General features: G+C 58.8%; 1 protein-coding gene and 2 long non-coding RNA genes across 11 annotated transcripts in view; 2 read left to right on the forward strand and 1 right to left on the reverse strand.

Moving 5' to 3' along the window:
* Window positions 1-2,768, forward strand: part of LOC138419753 (uncharacterized) — a 50,517-nt gene extending 47,749 nt beyond the window's left edge. The window contains exon 3 of the long non-coding RNA XR_011249055.1: window positions 1,634-2,768. This is a non-coding gene — a long non-coding RNA (uncharacterized lncRNA). The remainder of the gene's footprint in view (window positions 1-1,633) is intronic.
* ANKRD11 (ankyrin repeat domain containing 11) overlaps window positions 2,407-25,721 on the reverse strand; it is a 118,015-nt gene continuing 94,700 nt past the window's right edge. For 4 of the 9 annotated variants that reach the window (XM_069552698.1, XM_069552699.1, XM_069552700.1 and 1 more), the window contains exons 4-14: window positions 25,354-25,492; window positions 19,281-19,377; window positions 18,685-18,855; window positions 18,387-18,590; window positions 17,777-17,919; window positions 15,341-15,488; window positions 8,643-15,040; window positions 6,857-6,955; window positions 6,634-6,777; window positions 5,324-5,416; window positions 2,407-3,499 (exon numbers count right to left, since the gene is read on the reverse strand). In XM_069552698.1, coding sequence (XP_069408799.1) covers window positions 3,314-3,499; window positions 5,324-5,416; window positions 6,634-6,777; window positions 6,857-6,955; window positions 8,643-15,040; window positions 15,341-15,488; window positions 17,777-17,919; window positions 18,387-18,590; window positions 18,685-18,855; window positions 19,281-19,377; window positions 25,354-25,380 — 7,710 coding nt within the window. In that variant the 5' untranslated portion in view covers window positions 25,381-25,492 and the 3' untranslated portion in view covers window positions 2,407-3,313. Of the gene's footprint in view, window positions 3,500-4,249; window positions 4,349-4,987; window positions 5,148-5,323; window positions 5,417-6,633; window positions 6,778-6,856; window positions 6,956-8,642; window positions 15,041-15,340; window positions 15,489-17,776; window positions 17,920-18,386; window positions 18,591-18,684; window positions 18,856-19,280; window positions 19,378-25,353; window positions 25,493-25,721 lie in introns of those variants that run through there. The other 5 variants (XM_069552693.1, XM_069552694.1, XM_069552695.1 and 2 more) reach the window with 3 other exon arrangements.
* On the forward strand, window positions 6,878-17,011 carry LOC138419752 (uncharacterized). The gene is made up of 4 exons (XR_011249054.1): window positions 6,878-7,071; window positions 7,310-7,527; window positions 16,151-16,249; window positions 16,375-17,011. It is a non-coding gene; the product is annotated as an uncharacterized lncRNA (long non-coding RNA).

Consider the following 25,721-nt stretch of genomic DNA (forward strand, 5'->3'; position numbering starts at 1 on the left):
TGGGAAGATCCTCTGGAGAAGGGCAAGGCAATCCACTCCCAGTATTCTTGCTGAGGAGCCTGACGGGCAACAGTCCATAGGGTCACAAAGAGTGGGACACGACAGAAGTGACTCAGCACGGCAGTACTACAGAATGTTCCCTGTGTGCACTTGAAAAGAATGTGTATTCAGGGTTTGGGGATGTACTGTCCTGAAAAGATCAATTAAAGTCTGTTTTCTTGTGTCATTTGGGACTCTACTGCTTCGTTGATTCTCTGTTGGGGATCTGTCCGTTGGTGTGAATGGGCGTGTTAGTTTCCTGCTATTACTGTATTCCTGTCCATCTCTCTCTTTACATGTCGGTACCATTGTTGTTCAGTCGCTAAGTCGTGTCTGACTCTGCAACCTCACGAACTGTAGCAGCCTGGGCTTCCCTGTCCTTCACTATCTCCTGGAGTTTGCTCAAACTCATGTCCATTGAGTTGGTGATAGCATTCAACCATCTTGTCTCTGTCGTCCCCTTCTCCTCCCGCCTTCAGTCATTCCCAGCATCAGGGCCTTTTCCAGTGAGTCAGCTCTTTGCACCAGGTGGCCAAAGTATTGGAGCCTAAGCTTCAGCATCGGTCGTTCCAACGAATATTCAGGGTTGATTTCCTTTAAAAGGATTGACTGGCTTGATCTCCTTGCAGTCCAGGGGACTCTCAAGAGTCTTCTCTAACACCACAGTCCAAAGCATCAATTCTTTGGTGTTCAGATTTCTTTATGATCCAACTCTCACATCCATACGACTATAAACCATAGTTTTGACTAGATGGAAGTTTGTTGGCAAAGTAATGTCTCTGCTTTTTAATATGCCACCTAGGCTTGTCATAGCTTTCTTTCCAAGAAGCAAGCAGCTTTCAATTTCATGACTGCAGTCACCACCTGCAGTGATTTTGCTGCCCAGGAAAATAAAGTGTGTCATATTTTGTCTGATTTTGACTACTCAGAAGTATGTCATATAAGTGAAATTGTCCAGTATTTGTCTTATTTCATTTAGTATAGTGTCCTTAAGTTTCATCCATCGTACCTCATTCTTTTCTTTTTAAAGTCTGAAAAACTACTTCACCTTTTCCTTATCCATTCATCTGTCAATGGATAGTTCAGGTTGACTCCATGTTTCAGCTGTTTTGAACAGTGCTGCAGTGAACACTGGGGTGTAGACAAGTCTTTGAAACCCTGCTTTCAGTTCCTGTGGCCTGTGTTCCTAGAAGTTGGATCAGTGGATTATATGTTACTTACATCTCTTGAAGAACCTCCAGTGTTCTCCATCATGGCAGCACCACTTTTCATTCCCACCAGCATTGTAGGAGGATCCCACTTTCTGCACATCCTCACCAGCACCTGCTGTTTTGTTTTATTGTGTTGTTAGCAGCCATCCTGATGGGTGTAAGGGGTATCTCATCGTGGTTCTCATTTGCTTTTCCCCAGGGATTAGTCATGTTGAGAATTTGTTCATGTGTTTATTGACCATTTGTTCATCTTCTTTGGAAAAAGGATTGTTCAAGTCTTTTGCCCATTTTTTAATAGAATTTTTTATGGTTGAGTTTTACGGCTTCTCTGCATATCCTGAAATTTAATTCCTTTTTGTCTTCTGGGTCCCACTCATGCACAGGCATGCCGATGACAGCATCCGTGACATCTGTCTTTCGTGGCTGGGAGTCACGTCATTGTGGTTCAGACATGCCAAACATGGGGCGCACTTCTGCACAGGCTCATCGGTGCAGAACCAGCACCTTCAGCAGGTGGGACCGACACCAGGTGTGGGCTCCACCAGGTGCAGGGTCTCCATAGGGGTGGCCTGACGGTGCTGAGGCCAGGATGGACCAGGTGAACACGTGTGGCCTAATTCCTGATGAGAAAGGTGCTGGGCGATGAGGGGAAACACAAAGTTGGGGGGCTGGTGAGAGCTTAGGCCAGGGAGCCCACAAAGAGGAAATTGAATGGGGTTGTGTCTGCAGCTCCCACCCCTACCAGGTATAGAAAAGCACGGGAGTGGGAGTCAGGGTGCCCAGGGTTATCCCCAAAGGCCAGGCTGGCCCCAGCTCGGCCCTGTGGCCTACACCCGTTGCCTTCCACCTTGGGCCAGCCATTGGACAGACACCCCTGGCCTGAGAGGAGCACAGACCCCAAGACGTAATTATGAGATCAGAGTATGTGGTTTCAGGCGGGACCCGCGTCCTAGGTGGGTGCCCTGCACGGCAGGGTCCCATGGGGAGCTGGGAGACCAGGGATCCATGTTTGCACCACCCAGGCCACCAGCTGTCCCATGGCTCATGCCTTGCCTATCTCCTCCCGCTCTGATGGGCCCTGGGGACACAGCCACTGGGTGACCCCTACTCTCACAGCCATCTAGTTGTGAGCAGAGAACAGCCACTCAGGTCCCAGTAAGGGCAGGAAAGGAGGTGCAAGTATAATTTGTTTCAAAAGGAAAAAGGTTGAAGGCATTGGGGTTTCCAGGGAGGGACCCCTTCCCTCACAGCCACATCTGCCCTCCTGAGAGGGGTTGTGTACAAAGAGCATGTAATTAATTTATTTATTTCTTTACACATAACTGAAGTGATGTTACAGTACATAAGTTATTTACAACTGTGCAGTAATGTGTTGCAAAATAAATTATCTAGAAGGCAGCAAAAGTACATTGTGAACGTGTATAAAACTGTACAGCGTTTACGGGTACACTTTTTATATGATTATTGGCTCTGTAGTGTTTCAAGTTATGTTCTCAGAAAGAGAAACAAAATGCCCAAGATTAAAGGAAAAAATATACAAACCACGTGGATTTGACTCCATTAAAAACACAACTGAGTGTCCTGCCTCCGTGTCCCTGTGAGGCGGGCGGGCGGGCGGCGCAGCCAGGCCCTCGCCCGGCCCAGCGTCCTGGCCCCGGTCTGAGGCCCGAGCCATCGGCAGCTTCGTGGTGACAGGACGGCAGCCGGCCTGGTGCTCTCCCCGCCCTCTGACCAGAGACCGCTGTTGCTGAGGGGTAGACACCTTAGTTTTATTCTCTTGAGTTGATCAAAAATGGAACCAGGAATTTAAAGACTGCTCTCCATCCTGCAGCTCCTGAGATGCCTGCGTAGCCGCTGGAGAAGAGCCCGAGGCCACCGTGCCTGTGCCTGTGCCCCCGGCTCTGCGTCCTCCTGCGGGGGCTGGTGGGAAGGAGGCGCACCAGGGACCCAGTGCGGTTTCTCCCTAGGCGTCCCCACTGGGGACATGGTCTCCTCCCGCCGCCTGGACTTGGCAGCAGACGTCAGGGGGGCTCGCCTGTGTCCTGTGCAGCTGTCCCTGTGCATCAGGCCGGCAGGAGCACAAAGTCGTCGTTGACGTCGACCATGGGCACGTAGAAGGACGGCACCTCATTCACGCACAAGGACTTGTGCCCGGCGGGGTCCAGCTCCTGGACTTTCAGCTGCCACTCCATCCTCTGCACGGCGTTGAGAGCCGCCGCCTCGTGCTGCTGCCGCATCAGGAGACACGTCTGCACGGGAAATGTGGCAGGTGAGGAGGGAGGAGAGACCCTGCCGCCCACTCCCCCTGCCGCGGCACTTCTGCGAGGTTGGGGCGGGGGACCCTTTTAAGCTCTGGCCTTGGGACGGCCTCTCGCATCTGGGTCTCATCCTGCCCAGTGAGTGGCCTTGCTGAGCACACAGGCGTCTGTCCATTCCTGCTTTATGCCCCTATGCCTGGGGGTTTTGCCTCTAGTCAGAACTTGTAACAGTTTTGCTTTTCTGTTTTCACTTTACAATTACTTTATTTATGGCTGGTGAGATTGGCTTCATTCGCACTCTCAGCATTAGAAATAGGTACCAAGGCAAACAGACTGGAGTCTGCTGTGTGTTTCATGTTAAGAATGTTGGAATGAGGACAGTACCTGGGTCACCCAGACGGGTCATAACCCGAGGCAGCAGTGTGGGCTTGCGGGGGGGAGGAGGTGTGAGGGAGTGGGGGTGCGGGGCGCGTTTTGGGAACACATGGGGGATGGCAGCATGGCGGGTGGGAGCACAAACCCGGGTCAGCAGACTTAGCGACGTGACAGTGACTGTGCAGAAACTCATCCTACTTTCTTAGATGGGCACAAGCGTTCAGGGCGGGGTCTCACAATCTCTAAAGTGCTTTAGAATAATTCAGTTTAAACCCTATTTCAGAACTAAGCCCTGTGTGCACCAGCAGGCCAGGCGTCCTCAGCACGCACAGTCACTCATGACCCTCAGAGTCCCGCTGCTCTTACTTAATTTAAGGTACTACGTAGGGTCTCCATCTCTGGGTGCTCCCGAGCCTGAGCTACTCCTGGGCTTCTGAACTGCTGTACAGTCCGAGTTTTCAGTGACTGAAATGAAACTGTTAGGCTGAAACCCCGTGACACCCAACAGGCATGCCTGTTTACCCAGAAAACTGCCCTGAAGGTGCGGGACCTGAGGAGGGAGGCCTGTCTCCTAGCGGGGCCTCGTCCATCCTGTGGTCCCAAGCGAGCGTGGCCATCCCGCGCCCCTGCTCTCTATACCTCACCAGGTTCTTTTTCTGTTACTTTCTAAGTTCTTGGCACATTAAGGAAATTTAGACTCAACGTGGTCTTTTTAATGTACCAAGTCTCATTTTACTTTGGTCAAAAAGTATCTCCCTATAGCAAAGTTTTCCAGGCAGCTCCCTTCAGGCAGGCTGGTGGTGGGAGACTGACCATGTGACCTCCATACCTTGGAGCCTGTCAGAAACGTGGCCTCAGCCAAGCCTGAAGGCCCTGTAAGCTGTTGCCTCTCTGCTCTGGACCCCTGGCCACCCCCTTGGGTATGGTGCTGGGGGCGGTCAGTGAGGTAAGGTAGGGGTGAGGCTGGCAGCCCAGCGTGGAACCTGGGTCTCGCCTCCATCAACTCCACACTCAGCAGGCCCTGCCTCATGGGCCCTACTCTGTAGCAGGCGCGTCACTGCCGGTGTGTGTTCACGCGCCTGCGGAGGAGGATGTGCTTCTTACTTGCTAAGCTCTCTATCTCCCCCCTGTCCTCTGCCTGCTGCACTGGTCAGCACATCCAGGGCAGGGCTGCTGGTGGATGCTGTGACCTTTGAGGAGGGTCAAGGTGGGGTCCCACAGAGGTCTGACCGCCAGCTGGTGACAGGAGCTGCTCCCCGCACACCTGGACAGGAGGGAAGACACTCTAAGAGGCAACATGGGGGCGGGGAGGCCTCGCTCGCTTGCTGCCAGCTGGGCTCAGAGCCAGTGTGAAGCTGCCTCCTCCACACGCAGCCCCTCAGCAGCCGCCCCCACCCGGAGAGCCCGGCCCGCCGCTGCCGCTCAGGGAGGGAGGCTCACCTTCATGCGGTCGTACTTGTCGTCCACATCCTGCAGCCAGGATATAAACTGGCGGGCGTTGAACCTGTCCCGCACTGACTTGTTCTCATCACCCTGCAGGGAGAGCCAAGCGCATGGGAGCATCAGGGAGGGGCAGCTTCCTGGCAGTCAAGACCGCCCCCCTCACTTGGGGTGCAGCTTCTGGAACCCCCCCGTGTCCCCACATCAAGGACCAACTAGCAGGACACACATCCCCGCCCTCCTTATGGGCCCAGGCAGCTGCCCCCCAACACTGTCCAGAGTGGAGCCGCCCTGCGGGTGACTCTGGACACCCCCTCAGGGTGAGCCCACGATGGCATCTGTCCAGTTTCTTCTTTGTGAAAACTGCAAGTGGTTTTTCTCTTTAAAAAGGACATCTGGGAGGCCTGAAGTGGCTGAGGGCCCCTGCGGTGGACAGTGGTTTAGGAGTGGACCAGGTTCCCCACCGGCTCCTGCCGGTTAGCTGGCGGGGCCTCTCCCCAGAGCCGCAGGCAGCCACCTGCCTGAGGAGCCCCTGGCCCAAGACCTCCCGTCTCTGGACCTTCAGGAGGAAGCCCAACAACACCCTTTCAAGGTCAGCAGATCCTTTTTTCTTTTAAATGCAAAAAGCAAAACTTCTATCGATAAATGCTTTTTGTTTTGTGAAAAACATGTCACGGCTAGCACATCACCTGAGGAAAGTTTTAAAGCTTTTGTATCCTTAAAGATATAGGTAAGTGAATGGAAAACCTTTAACCACTGTTGCATCGCATGTGGCCAGTCTCCACATGATCTGCCAGTGGGTAGGGGATGGAAGCCTGTTGGGGAACTTGGTGCCGAGGCCTGAACAGAGGCAGAAGGCAGGCCCGGAAGGACACACTCTGGGCTGCTTTCAGAGTTGTAGCGGCTGATGAGAGTAGGGCAGGGCGCACACAAGTCAGCTTGCTTTTTGCACGTGAGATCTCTGACATGTCCATGCATGGGCTAGGGGCCCTGAGGGGCACAGGCTCCACCTACTGGGACAGAGGCAGGCTGGACCCTTGGAGTGGACATGCAGGGCCACTCTAGAGGACCGACGAGGCAGACTGTGTGTTCTGACAGGTGGCGCCCTGGGCCCTGCCCCAGACTGGCAAGTCACTGGTAACAGGCCCCTGGGCCCGCCTGCCGTCAGTGGCAGCACCGCGTCCCCAGGGTGACCGTCTCTCAGGGTCCTCTGCTCAGGAAGCCCCAGAGCAGCAGCTCTGGCTGCTCGTGTCCGAAATTCATGTGAGCTTCAGAGGAAATGGTCAGCACACGCCCAGCCCACGCCCCACCTGGCTCTCCAGCGGCATGTTGTACACCTCTGAGTCCAGCAGCATGGTGCAGGCGCTGAACGGCACCGCCTGGTTCGCGATGGTCCTCGCTGCCCGGCAGTGGACCCGCAGTATCTCCTGCTCGCAAGAGACGATCAGCTTCTCCTGCAGGAGAGGGGTCGGGTGAGCTGCGTGGGCGGGGCGGGGCGGGGCGGGGCGCGCGCACTCACCCTCTCGCACTCACCCGCTCGATGCTGTGCTGCAGGCGGAGCTTCCCCCGCACGGCCTCCTGCTGCTTGAACAGCTCCTTCAGGGGCTCTGCCAGCGAGGGTGGGGGCGCGATCTGTGGCCACAGAAGAGAAGGGCTCACTGGGGGCCGAGTGCTGCCCCAGCCCACGCGCCACGGTCCCAGGATGCCAAGCAGGAGCCCGCGGCAGCTGGACGCATCCCCGGGAGCAGGTGAGTGAGCCCCCCTGCCCCGAGGGAGCTGCAGGCACCTGTGAAGAGGGCGGGGGGAGGCGGCAGGAGAAGCCAAGAACTGGGTGTCTGCAGCGCTGCCCTGGTACGGTCAGGAGCAGGGGACTGGCAGGGTCCCATTTACCACAGGCTTCACGCGCTCCGAGCAACGTGAGGCGCACTGGGACGCAGCTGCCGAGAAGCAACACAAACAGGACGGTGGGCCTGCCCGTCTCCCCAGGGTGGAGGACTTGCCTGGCCGCTTTGGCAACTTTTGGAGAGACACCGCCAGGCCAGAGAAGCCCATGGATGCCGGCAGCCACCCCACAGGGAGAAGCCAGTGCTTCTGAGTCACACAGGAAACGTGCGGCCTTGACCCCGGGCTGGAGGGGACAGGAGGGAGGAAGAGCTCCCAGCCACAGACCATCTGAAGGGCTGCACTTGAGGCCCGCACTTGAGGTATGTGCTGTCTTCCAATCTTTTGGTTTAAAGTTAGCTCAAAACTTGAAAAGGGAAACCCCAGCTGGGTCTCTTTAGCTGCCTGCCTGCCCCCTCAGGGCCCAGGGCACCTGGCAGATGTCCCCGTCAGGGTCTCGGCCCTGAGAACCCCTCCTCCTTCTCCTGAGGGCGGAAGCCCAGGCCCACCTGCGGGGCAACCTGCCGTGACCCCGAGTCCTGCACCCCAGATAGGGTTGAGCCTGGCATACGCGCAGGCTGCTGTGGGTGAACTCGGGTGGCAGGGCCACAGCACCCTCGGCTGTTGCCTGTTTTCTAGTTCCATGTGTTCTACAGACAATCGGCAGAAAGTCCCTCTCCCTGAACAGAGATCCCAGGACAGGTTCCTGAACCTAGTGCCTCAGGCCCCGACTGTCTGGGGACAGGCCACACACGTGGGACATAGCCCGCCCTGAGCCTGATGGGCAGAACAAGAGGAAAGCTGGGTTTTCTGCAGAGAAGGGGATGGTGTCAAAAAGCGAGGCGAGGTAATGCTCATGTGTGAACAGGTGGCGCTTGGGGAGCATCACAAAGCTCAAGTGGCCAGGCTCTGGCTGCGGATGGAGTGGCCCAAGTGGGCTCCCACGGCCATGAACCCCGTGCCTGTTCCCAGGTCGGGGGCGGGGGCAGCCAAACATGGAGGACACGCTTCCCCAGAGGTCCATGTGGCAGGACCTGCCCATGGCCCAGATGCAAGTATGAGGATGGGACCAGGGGTATGCACGGCGGGGCCTGGATGGCCACAGCTGCACGAATGTGGGGAGCCGACAGCTGACAGGCGGGGTGGGGCCTGTGTCTGGTAGGCCTGCTGGGTGGGGGCCTGCTTCAAGGAGGCATGAGCAGCGCCCTCCGGCCCCTGGGGAAGAAGGGTCTAGGGCTGGGTTCTGTAAAGCCTCATGCTGTGGGAAGGGGTGCAGAGGGGGCTGGGTGTGCCTGAGGCAGGTGGGCTGGGGTCCAAGCGCAAGGTGACCCAGCGGCTGCGGGGAGGGAGGTGACACTGGGCAGTGTCATGGGCAGATGGCGAGTGGCAGAGGCCAGTGCGGAAGGGGCTGCTCCCTGCCTCTGGGGCGGGCACTCACCACGGGGATGTGCAGCTTGCTGAGTGGCTTGCCATCCAGGAGGTAGGAGCCGGTGTAGGTGACGTACTCGGCGTAGCACTGCGGCGCCTGCGGGCTGATGTAGCACAGGATTTTGCGCTTCTCCTCAATCTTCTTCCGGATCTGCAGATACTCGAAGTATGGGTTGGACCTGTCGCTGTGGTAAGGCTCAATGGCGTCCAGCTTGATGGCGTCCACGATGGCGGCCAGCGTCTGCTGGATCACCTCGCGTGTTTGCCGCGTGGATGTGTGCATCTGCTGGGCCAGCTGCTGGCTGGAGCGCTGGAAGCGGCGTTTGCGTGGGTGCTGGGCCTGGGGGTCGTCGTCCTCAGAGCCACGACCCTTGGCCCTGGGGGTGGGCGTGGGCGTGGGCGTGGGCTCCTTTTCAGTGGGTGGTGAGCTCTGCTTGTGCTGGTTAGCCAGCATCTGGGCCCGGGTCCTGGTCATACGCTGAGGGATCTCCTCTACTTTGGGTGCCTTCGGAGCCTCAGCCATTGGTTTAGGTTCTGGTTCGGTGGATTCAGGCTGGACGCTGTCCGGGGGCCCCTCGGGCCCAGCACTGTCCTGAGGGCCGGCCCCATCTGCCACGTGGGCCTGAGCCGAGCCATCCACAGGGGCATCAAGGGTGCTGTGGGGCGAGGCCGAGGGATCTTGGCCCTCGGGCTCCTCATCTCCACTCCCTGGTGGACGCTGCTCCGAGAGGGCTGGTGTGAGCCCTGAGCCAGGGTGGGAGTCCTCAGGGGCTCTCCCCTCTGGCCCGGACCCTCCCTCTGCTGTGGCCTCAGGCAGTGCTGCTGGCTTTGGCTCCTCTGGGGGCTCCGGCGCGGCTTCGGTGGGGAGCCGGGTGGCCGCCTGGTCAGGAGGCGACACCAGCTGTTGGTCAGCAGCTGCCCCAGCAGCCTCCCCACTGCCTGGGAGCACAGGGGCCCCCAAGGGGGTATTCTCTGGAGGAACGAGAGGACTCTCTTCCACAGGCTCTGCTTCCACGTCGGGAACATCCTTAGTCTGGAGAGGGAGCTCTGGCAGTGAGAAAGGCCCCAGGTCGAGGTCATCCTCGGCAGCGGGGAAGGCACCGGGCCAGGGCACCGGCTCCACCGGGCCGAGTGCCGACAGGTTGTGACCACCTTCCAGGAAATTATTCTCCAGGGGCCCCAGTGCCTCCACCTGAGCCACGGCTGTCACACACGCAGGCTCTGGGGGCGCATCAGGGGGCGCGTCAGGAAGGGACTTGCAGTTACTGAAGAAGGACTCCAGCCGGGAGGGAGTGGCGAACGGGGCCGACTCCTCAGAAGCAGAGACGGTGGCTGGGACTGTTCCCTCGGCCTTGTCCTTAGCTTCCAGTCCCGGCTCGGGGACCGGCAGAGGGTATGAGACGGGGGATGCCGGGTAAGGGGGCTCGGGATGGAGTGAGTCGGCAGGGCAGAACTGTTTCGGGGACTCTGGGAACCTCTGTGGGGACTTGAGGAGGAGGTCCGACCCCACAGGCCAGCTGGCCGTGTCACCAGGAGTGCCCCCAATAAGGGCGGGGGGCAGGCCCTGCTCTGCAGCAGCAGGGTGCGCCCATTCGACCGGTTCCTCCGTGATGACCGTGCTGAAGGGGCCCTCATCCAGGGGCTCCAGGAAGCTGGGCTCCGGGGGGATGATGGCTGCAGTGGCCTGCTGGTCCTCCGTGGCATCCAGGGGGATGCCAAGGTCAGGGGGGAGGGCCCCCTCCATGGACGGGGCCAAAAGCTCATCTCTATGTGAAGGGGGGGACTTGGCTTGTAAACCAGCAAAGGCGCCCTCTGGGGAGGGGGTGAGGTTGACTGTGGCCGCAGGCGGGCAGTGCAAGGTGTCGACTTTGGGGGAGGGCATGCCGTAGTCCGGGGAGTAATACCCTGGAGACAGGCAGGCGAACTTCTCCGCGGGTGCTGGAGGGCCAGGGGCCTTGTCCTCAGGGTGCTGTCCTGGTGAACCGTAGCTGGGAGCAGCGGGGACGCTCTGCTGTCTGAACAGCTTGTCCCCGAGGCCAAACTCCTCCTCAGGGGTCCTCCTGACGTCCACGGAGACCGAGCGATAAAGGTTCGTGCACAGTGGCCTCGTTGGTGTCTGGCCTGGGGTCTCTGAAATCCCACTTGTGGCCACAGAGAACCTGTCAAAGAAAGAGGGTGAGCAGGCGCTGGCAGAGGTGCTGGACATCGGCTGGGGGTCCGTGCAGTCGAACATGAGGTCGGGGTAGTCATCAGCGCTGCAGGACGGGGTCCGGGGCGTGTGCATGGCCTCCTCGTAGCTGGGGCAGGACACCACCGAGGCGGGGGTGGGGACCCCAGTGGGCCGGCCATGGTCGGGCCTGGGGGACGCAGGCAAGACCTCTTTCATGTGGGGTCCTGCCAGCCAGTCCCGGGGGTCCACTCCTAGTCCCGGGTGGGGCTTGTTCTCAGTGGCGGGGGCAGGAGGAACAGACTCCTTTGGTTTTCTGTCCTTTGGGGTGAGGTCGGGCCCAGGTGGCTTCTTGGGCGGTCCATCCAGACTCTTCTTGCGTGCGTCCTCTGCGGGCCGCGCCTTCTCCTTGAGCTTGGGGTCCCCGGAGCGGTGCCGCAGCTTCTCCATCTGCCTCATCCTCTCCTTGTGCCGCTTGTGCCGCTCCTCAATCTCCAGGTCCTTCTGGGACAGCATCCGCTCAAAGCTGGTCATCATCAGGTCCCCGTCGCCCAGAAGCTTCTCCCGGGGCCGCACGTCTTTCTTGCCCGGGTCTCTGGCCGGGAGCAGCTTGTCATTTCCATTGCTGAGCTTCGCGGGGTCTCCCTTCTCCTTCTCGGGATTCTCCTTGGTCTTCTCCTTCAGCCTGGCCTCGCCGAGCTTCCCACCCTCGTCCTTGGCCTTGTCTCGGAAGGCGCTGGGGGCAGTGTCCCTGGCCGGGGGCTTGGGCTCCTCACGATGGTGCCGGTGCCGCTCCTTGTCCTCTCGCCACCGCTCGCGGTGCTTTTCCCGCCGCCGCTTCTCCTTCAGGAGGTTGAGGGCGCTGGAGCCGAAAGGCCGCAGCTCCTTCTCCACCTTCTTGGGGGGCTCTCGTTCAGGATCATTTTTCTCCTTCTTTTCAGTAGAAAACAACTCGAGGGCTTTATCCAGCTCATCCTCTGCGTCAGCCTTGGAGCCGTAGGAGGCACCGTAAGCGTCGCTGTCCAAGAGCTCCTTCTCGTACTGGCCGGCATCCTTCCGGCTGCCTGCGTCCTTGTAGTCGTCGCTCTTGTCCTTCTTCTCGAGCTTGTCCTTCTTAGCCCGCTCTCGATCGTGGCTCTTCTTGGAGGAGGACGAGGCGTGCCGGTGCCGCTCCCTCTCCCGCACCCGCTCCTCTGGGGGCTCTGGGAAGGACACGTCCAGGAGGGCGCTGAGGCTGGGGTCCTGGACGCGGTCGGGGAAGCCGTCGGAGGACGCCTCGCTGGCCTTGTCGTGGGAGTCCTCGCGGAAGTCCTGCAGGGCCGCCTCCTCCAGCCGCTCCAGCAGGCTCCTCTCCGCCTCAGCGCCCTTGCTGGCCCTCCTCTCGCGGCCCTGCTCACGGTCCGGCCTCTCCCGGTGCCTGGCCTTGGCCTTGTCCTCCCCAGGGGGCCTCTTCTCCCCCTTCTCAGGTAGCTTCTGCTTGCCCCTCTTGTCCTGCACGGCGTCCACAGACGTGCGGTCCTTCCTGTCCTTCTTCTCCTTGTGCTTCTCGAAGGTCTTCTCCCTCCTGTCCTTCCCCCCGTCCGCGGCCCCCTTCTCCTTCTTCTTCTCCCTCATCTCTTTGTCCTTCTGCTTCTCAGCATGGGCTTGCCTGTCGGCTGAGTGCTTCCGGTGCCGGTCAGGGGGGTGCACCTCCCGCCCGTCCTCTCTCTCGGGGGGGCCATCCCCCCGCCCCTCACTCGCCTCCCCGACTTTGAATCCGCTTGCTGTGTAGTCATCTTTTTCATCTTCACTTTCATCTGTGAAGATATCTGCAATATACCAGCTTTTCTCTTTGCCCTTTTTCTCGTCTTTTTTTTCGGAGAAGTCCTCGGAGAGGATTCCAGGGAAGGCCTTCTCCCGTTTGTCTCTGCCTTGGTCAAGGGACGCCTTCCTCTCCTTGTCTTTGCTGTGCATGTCTTTATGCTTTTCCTTGGCATCCTTTTTCTCTTTAAAACACTTATCAAACTCTCTGTCCCTCTGACATTTCTCCAGGATGAGTTTCTCACTTTTGTCCTTGTCGCTGGGCTTCTCCTTGTGCTTCTCCAGCTTCAGCTTCTCCTTCTTCTCCTTCTCTCTCCCCGGGTGGTGCCTCTCCCAGGGCTCCAGGCTCTTCCCAAAGTCACAGCCATACTCCTTCAGGTCCTCCCTGTGCACCTCCTCGGGCTTCACGCGCCCGTCTCTCCGCTCCTTAGCAGCCTCAGGGGGCTCCTTCCGGTCCCGGCCGCCCTCTGTGGACTCGCGCCGCCGTTTGTCCTTCTCGCAGAGAAAGCTGGGGACGGCCCTGTGCCTGTCGGCCACGTGCTCTCGCCGCCGCTCCAGGCCATCCCTGTCCTTTTTCCGAGAGAAAATGTCCCTGTCCCCGCGCTTCTCCCGGGCCTTGCTCTCCCGCCTCTTCTCCTTGCTGTCCTCCTTCACTGTCTCCAGGATCAGCCTGGCCACAGAGTCGCTCTTCATGTCCCTGTAGTCTGTCACTGGGGAGTCCCAGCTGTCTTCCCCTTTGAAATCGAAGGAGGAATCTGACAGGTCTGAGAACCAGCGATCCTGCTGGTCGTCAGAGAGACTGAACTTGGTGTCTTCGTTTTCCAGAAACTGACTTTTGTTACAGTACTCGTCAAAAGCAGAGTCCTCCCGATACCCTTTTTCTTTTCTGAGTTTTTCTTTATCCTCCTTGAAGATCTTCTCCTTCTCTTTGGGAATTTTTTCATCCTTAAAGTCATTCTTTTTCTCTAACTTTGAGGGCCTGTCTTTGGACTTCTTCTTTCTTTCCTCTTTGTAGAGCCGCAGCTTCTCCTCTTTAGGAGACTTTTCCTTCAGCAGCCTCTCCTTCTCGGTCTTGTTTGAACGGTCCTTCTCCTCCCGGAAGGCCCTGCCCCCGTCCTTATTCAGGTCCCTGATTCTCTTCAGCGACTTCTCCTCTCTGGAGACCTTGATCATCTCGTCCTTAAAGAGCCAGTCTTTTTCTTCTGACTTCATCTTGCTGAGCTTCTCCTCTTTCTTGCAGTGGTCTCTCTCATGCTTCAGGCCCTTCAGCTTGTTCTCAGCGGGCACGTCGTCCAGGAGGATGGCCTTGTCCGCCCTCTGTTTCGAGTCCTCGTACTCGTAGGTAAAGCTCTTCAGCTTCAGTTCCTGGCTGACAGAGCACAACCCCTTCTCCTTGCTTTTGTGTTTATGTTTAGTCTTGTGTTTCTTGATGACTTTGCCCTCCTTGTCCAGCTTGGGGATGGCACCATCCCCGCTCGGGTGGAAGGAGTTCTTCCTGTCGGGTAGCGTGCCCTGCAGGCCAGCCCTCTTTTTGTGCTCCTGTCTCTTCCTGACTGGCTTCAGTGACTCCACGCTGGAGCCTTCAGAGGAGCCATCAGACTCACTGCTCAGTCTTGTCCTGGTGGAGTCTGATAAGGAGCTGACCTCGGACCAGGCAGGAGAGGAAATGGTTTTCCAATTGTCTGTCCGCCAGTGTTTGGCGTGTGGGTCTGCATGGCCGGTATTATGCTTCTGGGCGGTAGAGCTGCCGTGGGATGAGGTGGAGGAGGCGGACAGGGAGCTGAACAGGGCGGGGTCCTTCAGCACCAGTGGGGACTCCTTGAGGCAGCCTGGGCTGCCCACCGAGTCCCCGCCATCCTCACCACTTTCCGAGGACTCGCTCTCAGACTCGGACGAGCAGAACGTGTCGCCCCTCTTCCCAAACCGCACTTCTTTGCCCTTTATTTCTTTCTTTCGCTTCTTTTTCACTTTATTTCTTTCCTTCTGCTGCTTGCAGTTCGAAGGTTCCCGGGTCTTGTTGCCGGGCAGCATGGTGTGGGCTGAGAGTCTCAGCTTCTCCCCCGCCCCCACGGCGACGCCGACGTCCTCTTCATCAGACGTATCTGACAGGATGCGATGAGACGCCTTCTTTGGTGCAATCGTGCTGTTTTTAGTGTAGCTTTTCACTTCCATTTTGGGAATAGAAATAAAACTATTTGACTTGGCTTCTCTTCTGTAGTCCTTTTTCAGTAAGTGTTTGTCGTCCACTGGGGGGGTTCTGTCCTGCTCGTCATCCTCGTCAAACTCATACTCGTCCTTGACCGGGGTCACGGTTTTCTGCGGCTCTGGATTCTTGGCCTTGTGCTTTAGGCCCTTCTCAAACTCAGAGTCTGTGTTATTGCCATCGACCGAGCTGGAAGGTGCGAACGACGGGGCGTCTTCCTCCTCCTCCTCGGAGCTCTCTGCAGGAACAGGGAGAAAGGAGTCAGGAGCTGTTCAGGCAGGGGCAGTGGCAGACAAGCCCAGAACTTGGAATAACTTGACTGAGGCTGGCCCTGGGCCGAGTGGCCAGATAGGGGTCTCCACAGACAAGGGGCTGGAGGCCTTGCACCAGAGCCCCCATCAAGGGTTGGGTGCTCTCAGTCCAGAAGCCCCCATCAGCACCGGGCATCCAAGCAGGCTGTCTGAAGTGAAACCACCTGTCCTGCCCCTCGGCACCCCCCCCCCCACCGCCTTCCCCGCTCCCCGCCCCCAGCACTGACCAGCTGAGCTCTCCTCGCTAGACGTGTAGGTGCCCTTGCCCAGAAGCAGGTTCACCATGGTCGGGGAGCTGGCCACCTTCAGCGGTGTCTCGCCCTTCCTGTTGCTCTGCTGAGGGTTCCCTCCATACCGAAGCAGCAGTTTCACCACCTATGTAGCAGCAACAGGCACGTCAGGGACGTAAGGACCGTGGAGCAGCCACACCAGCGCCTGCTCACAGGGTCTGAGCGTGACCAGGCTGAGGGCTACAGGCTGTGCGTGCTGCCCACCAGGCCTCTCCCCGCCACAGACCCATCACACAGGTTCCTAGTATTTGGTTCAAAGTTTTGTATTGGGTAAGGGTGGGGTGGGGGGGCCTGTCAGAGTAGGGAAAACAAAGACCAAGCTTCCACAAGCAGGTGTATTTCATGTTTATTTTAAAAGTCAGACTGCCTGTTCTAGTCTGTGCCCAGGACCACTGAACCCAAGGGCAGGCAGACCTTGATCTGTCATACTGTGCAGAGATGAAGGCCTGTGATGCACCCAGCAAGTCTATCGGCACCATTTCCCTGAGGCCATTTGCTTCCTTGGTGTCTCTGTGTTACGTTTTGGTGATTGTCACAATATTTCAAACCGTCATGGACGTGAGGCTGAGTGAACTCTGGGAGTTGGTGATGGACAGGGAGGCCTGGCGTGCTGCGATTCATGGGGTTGCAAAGAGTCAGACACGACTGAGCGACTGAACTGAATTGAACCAGCAAAAAGATCATGACTAGCTGGAGATGCAGATGATAGTTACATTTTTAGTAATGTATTTTTCTCCTTTCTTTCAGGCCCTGCCAAGCCTCATTTGGGATCTTCGTTCCCTGACTACAGGTGGAACTCGTGCCTCCTGCCAAGGAGGCATGGAGTCCTAAGCACTTGACCCCCAGGCAAGTCTTGGAATAACATTTTTTAAGTGGGGTGTAGTTAATGTTTTACACTCTCTTTTGATGTGGTCCATTTTTAAAGTCTTTATTGAATTTGTTAAGATTTGCTTCTGTTTCTGTTTGTCTAGGCTGTGAGGCATGTGGAATCTTCATTCTCTGACTAGGGACTGAAGTGGGGTCCCCTGCATTGAAAAGCGAAGTCCTGACCACAAGCAAGTCCCCTAGTTGATCTGTCTTGACCAACAAGTGCAGGTTGCTCAGAGACACTACTATTGCACGCCCAACAGTGAGCAGACAGTGTTCAGGTGCATCAGGAACCACTGCTCCATCGCAATCCTCACTTCACTCCGGTGGCCTCCCTTCGATGGCTGGCAGACTGGACAGGGGAGAGCAGTAACGGCATCTCCACTGCGGAAGCTCCCCTGCCCTGGGGACAACCACCGTGCACAGCCCTGGGGCCAGAGGCTGGGCTCCAGGGCCGTGCCCTTGCTGTCTGTCAGCTGGGGGCCAGCCACGCCAGCCGCTGAAGGCCACTGTGCTCCCAGCGCTATGAGCCCTCCCTCTAGGACTAGCGATGCAGGCCAGTCCCCCTCACATGGAGAAAGGGTCTCTGCTGTCCACACCCTTGTCCACCTGTACAGTCCAGGGTCACTTCCCATCTCCTGGTCTTCCAGCTCCCCTCTGCAGAGGTCCCCCGTCCTGAGGCCCCATGTCCACAGGCCTCTGACCACTCTCTAACAACAAGTTTAAAGATGAGCTTACAAATGCAGGCCTCATTTCATGTATACCTGCCCACTGCCCTGGGGATATTTTTAGCAAATCCTAGATATTTCATGAATTTTTCAGCCTATTTCTCTACAAGGGCTCTTAAGAAAGAAAAACAAAACCCCTCTCATCTTCCCTAAAATGTTACCTAATTTCTGACGTCAGCACTCAGGTGTCCACAGAAGCTTTGGCATCTCGAGCCCAGAGCCCTTCCCAACCTCTCCCGGCACCCGTGTGTCATTGTCCCGGTGTGCCCATCCCCCTGGCCAAGCTGCTGGTTCCCTGGCACCTGCCAGCAGTGACCAGCAGGGCCACCACCAAAGACCAGATGTCACACGCCATCACGCTTGCCTGCCGTCTCTAGACAGGGACCTTTTCAAGACATTGTGGTGTGGAAGTGGCCAGACCCTCACCTACCCATGTGTCTCCAGTGCTGGGCCGGCACCCCAGGGGCTCATAGCTCCTGGCTGGTCTCACGGGTCACCCCATGTGGCTGCACCCATCCAAGGTGCCTGGTCTGACAGCACAGTGTTGAGGACAGAGCTCCCGTTCTGGCGCTGGCCACTCAACCTTCTAATATCCAACCATACCTGTGTGGCCAGAGCAGGACCCTGACACACAAGCCATGGCAGGTGTGCAGAAAGCTGGGCTGAGCTGGGGTCGGGGGTGGTCAAAGACTCACTTCCTGGTCGCCCTGCCACCAGGAAGGAGAGAGACCAGGAAGTTGCAGCAGGCCCACCCTGGGGTCTGCGGGGAGGTACCCACCTTGTAGTGCCCGTTGTTGGCAGCATCGTGCAAGGGTGTGTCATCATCCAGGCCCTTGGTGTTCACCTCCGCACCTGCAGCCAGCAGCTGCTTCGCGACATCATAGTAGCCCCGGTTACAGGCCTCATGCAGTGCCGTCCAGCCTGGAAACAGACACTCAGCACGTATGTGACTTAACCCTCAAGGCCACTTCCACCTCGGGTGGCACCGGAAACTCTAAGGACAGGTGCCCAGCCTGGGTGTTCTTTCCTGGGGCACCTCTGGGTTGCCCATGACCGCTAGCGGTTAACCCTATAGACTAGGAAGCTGTGAAGGGTCCGGACAGGTGAGCAGTATCATCACACGGGAAAACAGAGCAGGCCGTGGGTTTGGACAGGCCTCTGTGCAGCAAGCCACCCCAGGGACTGGTCCCAGGGTCTTGGAAACATTCAAGGTAGCAGCTCTTAAAATATCAGTATTCCTAAATCAGGTTTGGGTCAGACATGTGGGGATCATGCTCAGCAGGTGTTCCAGTGTTCCAGGCCTCCTGAGGAGGTAGCTCTGGGCACACAGGAGAAGGAAGAGGGTGCTGTGTCAGAGTCTGCCCTGGTCCCACCCTCCGAGCGCTCACCCGCAAAGTCCTTGACATTGACGTCTGCCCCCTCGCTGATAAGCTCCTTGATACGCCGGGCGTCCCCCCGGATGGCCGCCCGGTGCAGGCGGGTCTCCCCACGCTCGTTCCTCTTGTTCACTTTATCTTTGGTTTTTGAGGCAGAGTTGGGCGTCCCCTTCTGACACACTGTTGACTGAGAGGGGTGCTTTGGTGTCATGTCCACTGCAGGCCAAGGAGAGGATGGCAGAGGTTAGCAGGCGGAATCTGCCACCGTCCAAGGGAGGGCCGCCCCCAGCCCTGGACCTCCTGGGCTCACCTGGGCTGTTGGCGGATTCCTCGGCCGTCATCTGCATGAGCAGAGCCACCTGCTGGCGCTCAGAGAGAGGGTAGCCGGCGCGGATCCCAGACAGCCCCATGCCGAAGAGCAGCCCGGCCTTGCGGGTGACGGGCTCCTTCCTGATCCGCTTCCGCTCAGGACCCTGCTTCTCTGTGAGGCGTGGGGGAGAGAGGGGACACTTCATGCCACGGGGCCCTTGACCCCGGAGCCTCACCTGGCCGCGCGGGAACGGAAGGGGCAGCTGGCGGCACACAGGCCGCCCGGCATCACCTCTTCCGGCAGTAACCGTGCTGGGAACACGATTCCAACACCTCGTCACCAGCCACTGAAGCCAAGCCTGGCCCCCACCGACCATCCACTGCTCCAGGTGCCTCCCCAGACCGTTCCCTGCACGCCAGGCGGCGGGACGGCCGACCCGAGTCCCCGCTCACACAGGACGGGCCTCGGTCTAGCAACTGCTCGCGCCTGTGGTCCAGGGCCTCCGCCCCACCCGCCTCCAAAACAGTTCAGATGTAAAATGCAAACACAGTTTAGAGACCCATGGAGAGGTCAAGGCTGACTGGGCGGTACTGTACCTTTCTTCTTGCTTCTAGGAGCCTCCATCTCATGCCATGGCGCTTCGAGGAGCGAACCAGCCTTGCAGTACCACGGCGTGGACTGAGCTGGAGGCATCTAAAGGCATCAACACAGAGCACTAACAAGATACGGGGCCAGCCCGGTGCCCCTCAGCCTCCTCACGACAAGCACTGCGCTCCTCGGGCCCCTCACACACACCCTGGTGGCCGCAAACAGCCACAGTGCCCGTGTCTTTCACGGGGCAGGGGCGATGGAGAGAAAAGCACTCCGACTCCTGGGATCAGGAGCCCAAAAAAAAGCTCATGGGAACCGGGGATCCACCAAGTCTCAGATCCCTCCCCTGCGTCCCTGTGTGTTCCAGGGGAGCCCCTGTGTGGGGTGTCCTAGGTCATGGGGTGCAGGCCACCGGGTCGCCACTGGGGGCCATGCTTGAGAGGTTCTCCCTGCACCCCTGGACTGGGTCAGACCCCAGAGAGAGGCAACGTCGCCACTCCCAAAACCACATACCTTTACCACTCACCACCTCAGGCCCTGCAAGTATATCACTTTCCATGTTCTTAAGAGTTTTCACTGCTACTTCCTTAAACTGCTTGTTTATAAAAACTACAGCTGTGACTTGCTGACAGTGCTCATCTGTGTCTTATGTGATCACTCCCCAGGCTACCCCACCAACTACTGATTTTTAACTATCCCACAAGGCAGAGGCCCAAGAAAGGAAATTCAGAAAAGATGCTCCTTATCGTTGACCAAGAGCCCTGCTTCCCCACAAGCTGTGAAGGCAGTGAGGAGGGGGCGGCGCAGGGGACCCAGCCTTGCACCGGGCACAGCTGGCAGAGCAGGGACCTGGTGGCTCCAAGGAGTCCTGAGAAATGAAGCCATGGTGGACAGCAGTCAAGCCGCAGGGCCCGGCCCAGAAGCTACGCCACAACTGAGCAGTCACACGGATCTGTCTGGGCACAGCCTCACAACATGGAAGGGCGGCCCTGGGTGTCAGAACCCGAGTCCCGAAGGGCCTCAGACAATCGAGGTGTGTGGCCTCCCAAGGGCTCCTGCCGAGGGACAATGCAGACGCGAATTCCCCAGAGACAAGAACAGAAGCACAGCCTCCCACCAGGCTGCCCTGCCAAGTTCGCGAGGTCACCCTGGAAGCACACAGACCAGTACCACTCCTCTCCTGCTGCACAGAGGTCTTCGGGACAGAGGCCGTGCCCATGACTGTAAGACACCAGAGAAACCTGGCAGAAGGGCCACAGCTGACTCTGTCTTCAAGTGGCTGTGCAGGCAGTGACACCCAGGGCCGGGGTGCGCCTCGAGGGCTCCACCTGCACAGCTGTTAGTGGCAGCTGAGAAGCACCTGCTGCCCAGACACTGACCCCAGTTGCAGGGCAGGGCCCTGGGGACCCAGGCCTGCAGTCTCAGGAAGAACGAAGGCCACCCACAGGTAGACCAAGCACATGGCAGGCAGGACCCCACCCTAGGGGATGGGAGAGCTGGAGGGCTGAGGCACCCCAGCAGGAGTCCTCAGGTGCCAGGTGTGAGGAGCTCTCACCCCACAGGTGGAGGTTTCCCAAGGCTTAACACAAAGGAACCCCTAAATGTAATCCCATCTCCTGAGATGCTGGCTTCTCCACACTGAAGTGCAGTTTTTTTCTACAGGTGCAGCGGGTGCCAGTATCTAGAGGAGCCCACGTCTGGCTGGGCTGCGAGTCCTGGATGGAGTGGGCACCCCCGGAAGCTTGGCCACAGAGGAGTGGAGGCTGGGGTGCTGGCGCCATAGGAGGGCCCACCTGCCTGACCGCCATGTCCTGTCAGCACACGCCCAGCCCAGAAAGACCTGCAAAGCCTCCTTCCTGCCCTGTGTGACGACCACAAGGACACGGCAGAGGAAGTGTCCCAGGCAGTGGCCACTCCCCTTGGTGCTCTGCTACGGTTTTGTTTCTTACATCCACCCAGAAGCAAAACAGAACCTACAGAAGCCCAGACGGCAGGTGCCAAGTTAAGAGACATGGATACTGACAGGTGCGTGTGAGCAGCAAGGGCAGGCCAGGGGGTGATGTGCGGGGGCTGGAGGCGCCGTGCCCCGCTTCTATGGAGACATGCCCCTTCCCAGGCTGATGAGGGGGTGGTCTCGTGAGCTGAATGTCCCCTCACCACTAGGAAAGCACGACTATGTGACCTGACACCCTGAGTCTCAAGCTTGGTCATCTTGCTGGTCCTCTGTGAAGTCGGCGCAGATTTATCATCTCTTCCTGGGACGTGGTCACCCAGCCGCAGCTGCAAGGATTCCAGCAGCCTTCAGGCCTTCGCTGGTGTCCCAAGAGGCCTCTGGAAAATGGCTCTGCTCCCCCTACAACTGCCCAGCTGGGGCTGTGGAGAGAGCAGCCCTGAGCACCTCTGTTTCATAACTTGGCATGCAGAGTTGTGCTCCCTGACCCCAGCAGAACTGACAGCAAGGACGCAGAGTTTCGAGAAGACCTTGTGAAACCAGGGCCACCTCTGCCTTTCGGGCAAGCTTGCAGATGCCTCCGCCTCCACATCCCCCGGTTCTACCTGACACTCTAAGTGGGCCGTTCTCACACCTGCACAGCCACTGGGCGACTGTGTGTTCTTCCAGAGCCAGGCTGGATGCCCCAGCTCCCTGCTGCACCTCAGCGAGGGTGCCAGCACTGGGAGGGCTCACCGCCTGCTGCCTGTGTGGCTTCCCAGTGCGGGAGCCCCATCCTCTCCGGGACGCCATCTGATCTCAAGCCGGCTTCCCCGTGCAGCCCCTCCTGCTGCTGCCACCTGGGGGTCTGTCCTCGCTTCCACCTCTCCAGACAGAGTGGACAACAGCTGTTTCCAGCAGAGGCCATCCCGCAGGGGCAGGATGGCACGAGCCTGGGAGATCACACGGACCCTGAGCGAAGGACGGCGTCCTCCAGCCCAAGGTATCATACAGCAGGCAGGCTGTCCTCAGCCTGTCGCTGCCACCAGAAGCCTGTGTCTGCGGCACAGGGTGAGTCCCCATCATCACACAGTCCTAGGCTTCCCAGCAGAGGAGCCTCTCTGGAGACTGGTTTGGCACAACAGTGGGGAATTGATGACCCTCTCAGATGTCACCACCACCTACACTCTGCCCTGAAGGGTGGGTGGGCATCCACAGTCCCCACGAAGTCACAGGGCTCAGTCGGAGCAGGCAGGAGGTGGGGTCAGTGCCAGGACCTGCCATCCTGACAGTGTCCTATCTCTTGGTCTCAGAAGCACACGGTCCACCATGCAGGACAGAGTCACAGACAGGCTCCTGACCAAGCAGCCAGCCTGGGCACTGTCCACACGTGACGGGTCCGCCTGTCACGCTCCAGCCCTCTGGTGCCCCGGGCCACCACAGGCCTGTCTTTCAGGCTGCAGTGAGGACCTGCTTCCTTCCGGTTTCCTGGTGTCTCCTTTAGTTTAAAGCAAATCACCATCACTGACCAGCGAAAAGGAGACCTGGGGGCCTTCAGTACGTCCTTGACCTGAGGGGGCACGTGGGGGGCAGTCTTTCTCCTCCCCATTCCTGACTAAGGCTTCTTTAGCGCCTGGCAAGGGCGACAGAGCGTGATCAGGAGGCCAGGGTCTGTGAGGTAAGGCCAGCATGAATGGACCAACAGCAGGGCTTCCCAATCACCAACCCCAGCTTTCACTCCAGCAACACCTGCAAACTGAACCAGGACTCCAGCAACACACAGACGGGCCACCCACTCTGCTGGTCCAGCCCATCTGGAGGCCTCCAAGCACCCCTCAGGCCCCCATCCCCAAACCCTGGCGACCAGTAGGCAGAGCAGCCACCTGACCCAGACCAAGTGGGCCCAGCCACACCCTCCAGACTCAGCCCGAGATGGAGCTGGCCAGTACCCCACACCAGTCCTGCTCTCACTGGGGTCCTGAGGACTCCAGGGTCATGGCATGGGTGGCTCTCAGAGCGTTACTCTGCTTTGGTCCATGCCCAGCAGGTGGCCAAGCGCCTGTGTGGTCACACAAGTGGCCTCCAGCACTCAGCAGGGCATGTTCTCAAAACTTCAGAGCCCAGCACATCCCCCCAGAGCAGGCCCTGCCCCTCAGGGAAGCCACGTGCAGCCACCTATGTCCCCGGGTGGAGGGAGTGAGACCGTCGTGAGACTAAGCAGGAAGGCTGCTGTGTGGTGGTCAGGTAGGTGTGTGTAGAGTTAAGCTCTGGAGAAAAAAAAAAAGAATAATCTGAAGCAGGTCCCAGTCCCACCAAGACTGGCACTGGGCAACGGCAGCGGGCAGGAGGATGCCCCTTCCACACTGTCCTGGGTGCATGTTCTCAGCAGGCCAGCCCCCGGGGCAGGGGGCGGGGGTCTGGGGCACAGCTGAGGAGACGCCGCTGGTAGCTTGGAACCAGGCTGCATCTCCCAGCAGAGGGCGCTGGAGGGACGCAGGCACGCAAGAGGGAGCCCCGGCTGCAGCGGGCAGGGATGGGGATGACCACAGCCCCTGGCCTCTCGGGGAGGACATAATCCTGCCCAGATGGCTGCTCACCAGGAAAGGCAGACGGGTCAGTGACCAGGGCTGCGGGTGAGGTGCTCAGTACTGACTCGAAGGACATGACACTCCCTGTTACTGGAGTCTGGTTTGCCCCATGAACAAACCAAACAGGTAACAGAGCTGCGCGGTGGGCCCCCAGGGGTCACAGGCAGCTCATACCCTGCTGTTGAAGGGTCACTGGTCCAGTAGGACCCGTCCCCAAATGGGCGATGATGACCAGGAGGAGGGTGAGTGCTCTGTGTTGGGCCTCTGCAGTCACCCCACAGGCCTCATGCTGAGGTGCTCCCAGCCCCCGGCCGCCCCCTCCTGGGGCAGCAGTCTTCCTGTGAGTGACAGGAAGGCCTTGCAGGATAACACTGAACTGCAGATGCCCAGCATCCAAGAAGCCTGAAACCAAACAGCAACACTGCGCCCTGCACAGACCACAGACCAGGACTGGCCAAGGCGCTCAAGCCTAAGCACGTGTCTGGGCCAGCCTGTGTCCTCTGCACCACGCCTGACCCAGAGGATTCCTGGGAGGATGCCGATGACTCCCTGTGAAGGACCTCATGGAGGCTGGACCACCTTCCCAGTAACCCAGTCGTACCCCAGCTGGCACCACCAACTCCACCACCCTGCACCACCCGCTTGCAGCGCATGAGCCCATGTGCTTACTCAGGGCTGGGAGCCCAGGGGTCACATGCTGGCTGGGGCGGGGGCGGGGGGGGGGGGGGCGCCTGTGGGGGGGCGGTGCCTGTGCAGGAGCTTGAGGAGGAAAGAGACTCCTTTCAGGCTTCTCCCTCTGCCACTTCTCCCAACTTTCTCCCGTCTGTCTCATTTCTGTGCCTGTACTTGTCCTGTGAGCTGATGCAAATTCTCACACAGCAGGGCCCGCGCCCCACCTCATCCTCCGCTCCTTCCCCCATGGCTGTATCCTGGGGGAAGCAAGACCCCTCACGGCGCCATGGATTCGCCCATGCTTGCCCCTGGCTCAGGGGCCTGCCCTCAGATGATCGGCAGGCTGGGAAGGCTCCAGCCCCAGGGCCAAGAGGAGAGGAGTGAGCTGACCAGCAGTGGGGCCAGGTTCTTGCCTGGACCCAGCTCGTCCCTGTGCAGCTCAAGACGGAACAGCCCTGGAAGCACGGGCACCACGCGGCGGTCTCCGGTCCTCCTGCATGCGCTCCACCGCACGTGAGGGAAGACGGCACTCGCTTCTGCCCATTTCACAGTACCCTTTGGCTTTTACTTCAAACAACTGGGTTAATTCATGTGCGTCGGCAGCCCTGAGGGGAACCCATTTATCCTCCCATGTAAAGCTCTCCAGAGTCTGAACAGAGTGCAGGTGCCTGGGAGTTCAGAGGAAGAGGAGCTGGTGGTCACACACACACGGTGGACAACACGGGAGGCCCCTGGGCCGGGGCGATTCTCTGCAGGAAACCTTCCCTATTGGCTCCCAGTCACCCTGCCATCAGTAAAGAGTCTCGCCCAGCACCCCTCCCAGGCCCTCAAGAAGGGCCCCCGCAGTCAGCGCGGAGCCCAGGCTGCGAGGGTGGGCGAGCGCGGTACCTGTGTCCGAGTCCTTCTGCTCTCCATTGGCCCCCGCGGTGAAGGGCAGCTTCCTCTTGGGCGCGCGCTCTCTCACCTCCTTCCCACCATCACTGCGGTCCAGCTTTGGGGTCTTGGTTAGAGAAACTTTATCTTTGTCCTGGAAGAGAAAGTAACACCTTCAGACAGCATCCCCAAATTAAAGCTTCAATGTCCTCACATCTACAAGGACTTCACTTCCTGTGTCAGGAGAACACACCTCATACTTGGCAATGGAGCCTTCTACCCGCCAGCCATGGCACTGCTCGTGGGATGGACTCGGAGGTGAGCAAGCATACCTTCAGAGAGGCTTGACTAATGGCGCCCACTGTGCGCTGTAAAGCCTCCCA

Source organism: Ovis canadensis, chromosome 14 (genome assembly GCF_042477335.2).
Source record: "Ovis canadensis isolate MfBH-ARS-UI-01 breed Bighorn chromosome 14, ARS-UI_OviCan_v2, whole genome shotgun sequence".
Taxonomy (NCBI): Eukaryota; Metazoa; Chordata; class Mammalia; order Artiodactyla; family Bovidae; genus Ovis; species Ovis canadensis.